The following is an 8,814-nucleotide window of genomic DNA, read 5'->3' on the forward strand; positions in this document are numbered from 1 at the left end:
CACTATAGTAGTTCATTTTGGCTACCTTATGAGAGTCTGTTCTGTGGCTATTCTACAGTTTATTCATTCATTCTCCTGTTGATGGGCACCCAGGTTGATTTCAGTGTTTTGCTACAGAAATAATTTTTTTAAATGAAAAGAATATTAAAGTATATTTCCTCCCACTAAAAAAAAAAAAAGAAAGAAAATAAGGGACAAAGTGATATGGATACAGAAATTTTTGAATGTTTGTGAAAGGGAATACTGAGAAGAGCTGTGAATCTCAGGATTCTCTAAGATTGGATTAAATATAGTTGGGTAAATGGATTTTGTTGAGAGTGGGCTATTTGGATTTGGTTTGGATTTGGTTTCTCTGTTAAGAGAACAAAGTTTTCTTGGAATGTTGCTTTTGATAACGAATTGTGTGAGTTTCTTTGCCTTTAAATGATCTGTGTTTGCTTTTGAAATATTTTCACTTTGGTTAAGTGAATAAGTATTGTCTGCCAGATTCTAAAAGTTTGACCTCCAGCTACCTTTGAGATGCTTCAAAGTAACCCTGAGGCATCTCAGAGAAATATTAAATTAACTATGATTACCTGGTATGTTAAATTACAGGGAAAGCATTGTCAAATGAATGATAAGCCTTCTCCAGTTATACTGTATGGATAAATGTTATTAATACAGATATTCTAAAAATTACATGAAATTCCTAAAAATCTGGTATGTCCTGATAAAATGTTACCAGTCATAATTCTGGTTATTGTAACCAAGTTTCTTTACTGATTACATCATAATCAGGTGTTTAACCATGACTTTTATATCTTTCTGTCATTTAAAGACAGTTATTGTTGTATTCTGATGCTTTTGCCAAAGTGCTTTACCTTCAAGAAGATTCACTTCTTGAAATTTCCTTCAAGAAGGAAATTTTGACAAGTACAAGTCTCTGATAAATTTCAGATTATACCACTGAACTGGGTAAGAAATTAAAGAATCCTGATAGAAAACCTGGTGGCTTCATAAAAAGTTAACAAAAGGATTAGTTACTGAGTGAACTGGTGAATATAGGTATAATGTTTATGGGTTTTTGTCTGGAATATTACTGGTTTTGATCTATATTTTTCAGATATAGGGAAGCCCTTCCCCTCAAGCTACTATGACTTAACAGCAATTGGGTAAATTACACCTCTATGTTTAGAATCGAAATGCTATTCTTTTCTCTCTGCCTGGTCTCTCCAGAAATAGGAGAGTCTCAGGTTCTGAGGAGGCTTATCAAGTGAATGGGAAAAACTATCTCCTGGCATGTGCAAGAATTTTGATATTTTGGAGACCTCTAGAAAAGAGAAGTCCACTGAGGCAGAATCTGATGGCAGGACTTTGTCATGGATTTCCTGGCCTTGAGAGGCCTTTGTGGGAATGCAGTCTGAGACTCCTGAGGAGTTCCACCAAAGCCAGTGTGGAGGAGCCTATGTGGTCAATAGACTGGACTTATTTTGGAAACAAATTAGTCTTGATTCGGCTGTGTTTGTTGGAGATGAGGGTAATTAGGGAGAAAAATATTATGTTTCAATAGATATTAAATTCTAGTTCTGTTAATGCTGTTGTGTTAAGCACACTTTTGCCTTAATATTCAGGAGGACAAGAAAATTACCTAACAGAGTTATCACAGAGTATAACTACTCATGATATATGACACTGCTTGCTTTAAGTCTATTGCTAAAAGCACATGTACAAATGCTTGTGTGACAAATGGGTGTAATAGATTATATATATATATATATATATATATATATATAGCCTCTAAAATGATTCCCTATTAACATACCTCTGAGCTTGTTCACAATATCTGATCAGTTTTCCCCCAATATGAAAAACTAGGCAGATATAAAGGAGGCCTAGCACCCCAGCTGCTTGCTGGTGCAAGCAGCTGACTCACCCCAGCATTGAGGAGTGGATATTTTGATCATCAAAGTTTTCTACTGAAAGATTTACAATCAAAAGTTAAAATGATGGAAGAATCTGCACACATTGAAGTATGGGGAAATCATTCTGGCTTATACATGGTGTAACTTAAACTTTACTGACCAAAGTGGCCTGTTTTGTGAACTTTCAGACATGCATTGTACACCTACTTTGGCCATTGAGGATAAAAGTACATTTGAAAGTCAAAATAGAGTAACCATGGTTCAGACATCCAAGGTAATACTAGGTGGCCATTGTGGATGTGACCTCAGATATGTTCCTGGGTTGCTGAATTTTCTGAGCTGTGTCAGACTAGGGGACACCACTAGCCATTCTCAAAGCAATGTCTGCTGGCAGCTAGAAGCTGCAGCCTTACATTTTCAAGGTTTCTTCTTGTAACAATTAAATTTTTAGACAATAAGATTCTGTAGATCAGATGTTGGCATAAAAAAAGGAGACTGTGTAGTGGCCAATAGCTCCTATTGTGTATATGTTAATACAACACCAGAAGTTAAAACCTACTTAAATAAAAGTCTGGCTATCTGGCTACGAGTCTCCCTAAGGTGCTGGGCCCAGACTAGGTTTCAGGTTTATTCTCCTGATTTCCTCAGGGAATGATATCTGTTTTCTCTCTTAAAGTTAGTTTGAATTGGGTCTGTTGCACCAAACTGGCAGACCAAGGGATTGAGGTTTTAATTATACCAGACGCAGATCCAGGACTTGGAACTTAGGGATATTTATAATTTGGTGTACCTTCCCAAAACTGAGGCAGCACTATGCCCCATTTCAGCAGGAAGTACCCAGAGTGGTTGTCCTCATGTTCGCTGAATGATTTGGGGAAGGTTGAAAGATAAGGTGGGATTGAAACCAAGTCCCCCTACACCTGAGTTTCTCTGCTGAGTTTATGATTAACCTCTATACCCAATATGTTATTCCCTTTCTTATCCAGCACCTGTTCTCCTCAAGATTGAGAAGTATCAAAGAAAAGGGAGATTGAAACTGAGCAGGACCCTGGGCCTCCTGGACATGAAAGCCTTTCTGGCCCCCAATTCTTGTTTGTAGAAATTACGTTTCATTCAGCTCCTTGACCCTCGATGAATTCCAGAAAACAGATTCAAACAGTTGTTAATCAGGGAAAGGATAGAATGCAGAAACAAAGAAGGAGCAAGCAAGAAACAATAGGGCAGCCTTGGGAAAGGGTCCTGGTTCCTCCTCAAGAAATATACATAAAAATATCTTTAAGTTCTTCTGCAAGCCCCCACCCACCCATGTGGAGGATGGCAACTTCAGACTGAGCACAAGATTTCTGGAACACTGCCCTGTTACCTCACCACTGAACAGAAGAAAGTCACACACCCTGCACCCCAAATTTTGCCTGTAAAAACTTTCCCCAAAAAACCATCAGGTAGTTTGGGGTTTTTGAGCATGAGCCACCCATTCTCCTTGCTTGGCCCTACATAAATCTTTCTCTGCTCCAAACTCTGACATTTCAGTTTGTTTGGCCTCACTGTGCAGCAGGCACACAAACTTGTGTTCTGTAACACTACTGGTATATGACCTTCTTTTCAGTAGTTCTTGACCTTTGGAGCTACCACTACTGGCAGAGAGTTCCTAAAACATTTGGAATTTCCTAACTTTTGAAAGCAATCAAGATATCTTTTGTTAGTTAATGAAGTGACTTTGGAAACCCCCTATATAACCTAAGGATGGGTGCTGGTTGTCAGTGGAGACAATCATGTGATTGGAGGGGTGGAACTTCCAGTCCCACCCTCTGACATTCGGGGAGGTAAGAGGGACTAGCAGTTGAATTGAACCCTATAGCCAATGAATTGATCAATTTACCTATGTAATGAAGTCTCCAAAAATAACCCAAAAGAATGGTGCTTGAAGAGCTTTCAGTTTGGTGAACACATTGAGGTCAGGAGAACAGCAAGATTAGAGTCGCATGGAAGTGCCACCACCTTACCCCATTTCTTGCCCTTTGCATCTCATCCATCTGGCTCTTAACTATCCTTTTATAACAGGTGATCTAATAAGTAAATGTTTCTCTAAATTCTGTAAGCCACTCTAGAAAATTAATTAAATCTAAGAAGGAGGTCAAGGGAACCTCCAATCTATTTGTGACTGGCAAGTCTGATTGCCCCCTACAGTCTTGTAGGTCTGAACCCTTAAACTGTGGAATCTGATGCTATATCCAGGTAGATAGTGTCAGAATTGAATTGAATTATAGGACACCCAAGCTGGTCCAAAGTGTTGCTTCTTGGATGTGTGAAGAAACCCCCTCCCTCACACATTGGAACTGGGTGATCAGAGTCCTTATATCACAACAGAATAAATGCAAAGAGAGTAGAAGGAAGGAGATAATAAAGAAAATGATACAATCATAGAAATAACCAACAACTCAAAACATAGTTTTTGAAAAAATTTATAAAATTGATAATCTCCTGTCAAGATCAGAGAGAGAAAACAAAGAAAAGAGAGAGAACCGATTTCTAAGATCTGGTTAAAAAAGGCCGGGTACATAATTATGAACCCTATAGACATTAACACGATAAAAAGAAGATATTATGCACAAGCCAACAGTAAATTAGAACTCTGAACAACTTGGACAAATCCTTTAAAAACACAACTTACCAAAGAGGACACAAAGAAATAGACAATTTGAAAAGAGTTATCTTTATTTATTTATTTTTTATAAATTTATTTATTTTATTTTATTTACTTTTATTTTTTTGGCTGCATTGGGTCTTTGTTGCTGCATGTGGGCTTTTCTCTGGTTGCCACGCGGGGGCTACTCTTCATTGTGGTGCACAGGCTTCTCATTGTGGTGGCTTCTCTTCTTGGGAGCATGGGCTCTAGGCACGTGGGCTTCAGTAGTTGTGGCACACGGGCTCAGTAGTTGTGGCTCGTGGGCTCTAGAGAACAGGCTCAGTAGTTGCGGCGCACGAGATTAGTTGCTCCGCAGCATGTGGGATCTTCCTGGACCAGGGCTCGTACCTGTATCTCCTGCATTGGCAGGCAGATTCATAACCACTGCACCACCAGGGAAGCCCCATTATTTTTATTTTTAAAAATTATCTGTGAAATTTAAAACTCCCACCCCCCAAAAAACTTCCCAACACATGTCTTCACTACTGAATTTTACCACATATTTATTTTAAAAATAAATACATAACAGAAATTCTCCCAGAGAACAAAAACAGAAGAAAGATTTCTTGACTTGTTTTAGGAGGTTAAAAACCCTCAAAATACAAAAGAAATTATAAGAACTAAAAAACATTATAAACAAAATATTGGCAAACTGAATCCACATAATACTTTATGAACAAGACAGATAAGTTGCAGAAACACAATTTTGTTTTACCATTTGAGATTCAATAAGTGTGACTCACAACATTAAAAGGAAAACAAAATATGTAAAAGATTTTGTCATTTCATGATAAGCCCTAATGAAATTCAGTAGCCATCCATAATAATAATGATAATAAAAAACATTTAGCAACTTTGAAAGTGTTCTTAATCTAATAAAAAGTATACATGAAACACTTGCAGCAATTATCATAACTAATATTCTCTTGAATAATTCTTATCCAATACAAGTAAAAAGATGAGAATGTCAGATGTCAATTCTATTCAACAGTGTACTGCTGTTCACAATAAGTGCCATTGAGCAAGAAAATGCAATAAAAGAGATCATGAGGATTGAAAAGAAACAACTGGAATTTTCATATTTAGAGCTGTCATGAGAGTATGCATAGAAAATCCAAAAGGACCTACAGATAAAATATTAAACTTAATAAGTTAATTTAACACGGATACTGGAAACAAGGACAAAATATCTTTTAACATATTTCTATAGATTAGCAAAAACCACACAAACACATACACATGCACATAAACTCTCATATAAAAAGAGTTGAAAAGCCCTTATATTCTGAGACTGAAGATGTGTTTTTGAAAGTCAATCATCCAGAGGTCATAGTTAAAGTCATGGGTAAATTAAGGTTTTCCAAGGTAAGGACACAGAGGAAAATCACAAGTCCAAGAAACCGCCTTTGAGGGATGATGACTTGGGGGAGGGAGGAGAATAAGAAGAGTAAAGAAAACAAGGAAAGGCATAATAAGAATGTGGAAAAACTGTTACAAGACATCAGAAAGCATAGTAATATCAGAATTTTTTAGCAAGTAAATATTCTAACTCAGTTCTTTTAAAAGGAAAAATGAGGGCTTCCCTGGTGGCACAGTGGTTGAGGGTCCGCCTGCCGATGCAGGGGACACGGGTTCGTGCCCCGGTCTGGGAAGATCCCACATGCCGCGGAGCGGCTGGGCCCGTGAGCCGTGGCCGCTGAGCCTGCGCGTCCGGAGCCTGTGCTCCGCAACGGGAGAGGACACAACAGTGAGAGGCCCACGTACGGCAAAAATGAAATCTGTTGTGCTCATATAACTAAAATATCCAGAGGTAGGTCAGTCTCCACATGTGGTCTTTGGCTCTGTCATCATTCTGTTCTATTTGTGAACTTCATTCCTGGGCCAGCTTTACCTATGGAACAAAATTCTATAGCAACTTGGAGCTTTGAAGGCATCATACCCCCAAGACAGAGTCCCTCCTTCCTCAACCACCAAATATAAACTATTGCTTTATTTAAGTGGGATCACCAATTATTCCAACTAAGTGCTGAGGGAGGAGGTGAAATTCTGTTCATTATCTTAGACCTTGGTTCTCATCTGGGGTCAATTTTGCCCCTGAGGGACATTTGGAAATGTCTGAAGATATATTTGGTTATTGTAACTGGGGAGGTACTACTGGCACCCAGTGAGTAGTGGCCATGGATGCTGCTAAAAATCCTGCAGTGCACTGAACAACCCTCCATAACAAAGAATTATGCAGCCCAACATGGGATATAATAGAAGCAGTCGACTGTTCTTCTGATATTTTGGCTTTGCTTAATGATGGATCATTGTTTTGTGAGGAGATGGAAAAACCCTCAGATTCATCCTTTACTTTGTGTTTGACACATTCCCCTTTACCTTCGACCTCAGAACCCACAACTGATCCTCAAGCTAGTTTATCTCCAGTATCTGAAAGCACCCTCAGCATTGCTATTGGCAGTTCTGTTATCAATGGTTTGCCTACTTATAATGGGCTTTCAATAGATAGATTTGGTATAAATCTTCCTTCACCTGAACATTCAAATACAATTAATGTATGTAACACTGTTGACATAAAAACTGAGGATCTGTCTGACAGTTTGCCACCTGTCTGTGACACGGTAGCCACTGACTTATGCTCCACAGGCATTGATATTTGCAGTTTCAGTGAAGATATAAAACCTGGTGACTCTTTGTTACTGAGTGTTGAGGAAGTACTCCGCAGCTTAGAAACTGTTTCAAACGCAGAAGTCTGTTGCCCTAATTTGCAGCCCAACTTGGAAGCCACTGTATCCAATGGACCTTTTCTGCAGCTTTCTTCCCAGTCTCTCAGCCATAATGTTTTTATGTCCACCAGTCCTGCACTTCATGGGTTATCATGTACAGCAGCAACTCCGAAGGTAGCAAAATTGAATAGAAAACGATCCAGATCAGAAAGCGACAGTGAGAAAGTTCAGCCACTTCCAATTTCTACCATTATCCGAGGCCCAACATTGGGGGCATCTGCTCCTGTGACAGTGAAACGGGAGAGCAAAATTTCTCTTCAACCTATAGCAACTGTTCCCAATGGAGGCACAACACCCAAAATCAGCAAAACTGTACTTTTATCTGCTAAAAGCATGAAAAAGAGTCATGAACATGGATCCAAGAAATCTCACTCTAAAACCAAGCCAGGTATTCTTAAAAAAGACAAAACAGTAAAGGAAAAGATTCCTAGTCATCATTTTATGCCAGGAAGTCCTACCAAGACTGTGTATAAAAAGCCCCAGGAAAAGAAAGGGTGTAAATGTGGGCGTGCTACTCAAAATCCAAGTGTTCTTACATGCCGCGGCCAACGCTGCCCTTGCTACTCTAACCGCAAAGCCTGCTTAGATTGTATATGTCGTGGCTGCCAAAACTCCTATATGGCCAATGGGGAGAAGAAGCTGGAGGCATTTGCTGTGCCAGAAAAGGCCTTGGAGCAGACCAGGCTCACTTTGGGCATTAACGTGACTAGCATTGCTGTGCGCAATGCTAGTACCAGCACCAGTGTAATTAATGTCACAGGGTCCCCAGTAACAACGTTTTTAGCTGCCAGTACACATGATGATAAAAGTTTGGATGAAGCTATAGACATGAGATTCGACTGTTAAATCAGTGGGTCTTTAAACCTACCTCTGGTAGGGAAATAGCTACAGTTTTACAGCAGCTATGGTTTTGTTGGTTTAACTTGCCGGAGCTCCTGCATATAGATCACTTGTATCAAGTGTTTTCATTGCTAAGTTATATGTGTTAGTGTCGGGGAAATAGTTTGCAGATAATGGAGGAGTAACCCTACAACTATATGTCCTTAGTTCTTACAGAACCTCATAGTTTGAGAACAAATGCTGATGCAACTGATTTATACAAAACGAACTTTGACAAGGAAAATAACATTAACCTCACTGTTTATGGTCATGCTTTGTGCATAATCAAAGTTTATGATTAAATGTAAGGAAGTGGTATCTAGTCAGTCCATAAAGATTGTGCTCATATTTTGTGAAAAAGTAGCCATTAATTTGTTCAGGAGACTCAGTGCTACCTTCAGATGCCATTGATGTTTCTCCTGTTGAAAAGCTGATGTGTCCAGCTCAACCTTTGTGCTGACATAATACCATTTCTAATCATGAAAATTGGCTACTGGTGTATGTAGCAGTTCTTAAATCAGCAGTATTATGAAAGAAAAATTGCCCCTCATTAGAATGTTGA

At 39.0% G+C, this 8,814-nt stretch overlaps 1 protein-coding gene across 1 annotated transcript; it reads left to right on the top strand.

Annotated features, from left to right (window-relative positions):
- Positions 1-6,896: 6,896 nt before the first annotated feature.
- On the top strand, positions 6,897-8,455 carry LOC115844690 (E3 ubiquitin-protein ligase MSL2-like). Its single transcript, XM_030842038.3, has one exon. It carries the CDS (start codon positions 6,912-6,914, stop codon positions 8,217-8,219), a length of 1,308 nt encoding a protein of 435 aa, XP_030697898.3. The 5' UTR covers positions 6,897-6,911; the 3' UTR covers positions 8,220-8,455.
- Positions 8,456-8,814: the final 359 nt, after the last annotated feature.

The sequence above is a fragment of the Globicephala melas genome, chromosome 1, assembly GCF_963455315.2.
Source record: "Globicephala melas chromosome 1, mGloMel1.2, whole genome shotgun sequence".
In the NCBI taxonomy this organism is placed as follows: Eukaryota; Metazoa; Chordata; class Mammalia; order Artiodactyla; family Delphinidae; genus Globicephala; species Globicephala melas.

Excerpts from the sequence above, each read along its gene's own strand:
- LOC115844690 (XM_030842038.3), top strand. The coding sequence starts at position 6,912 with ATGGAAAAACCCTCAGATTCATCCTTTACTTTGTGTTTGACACATTCC.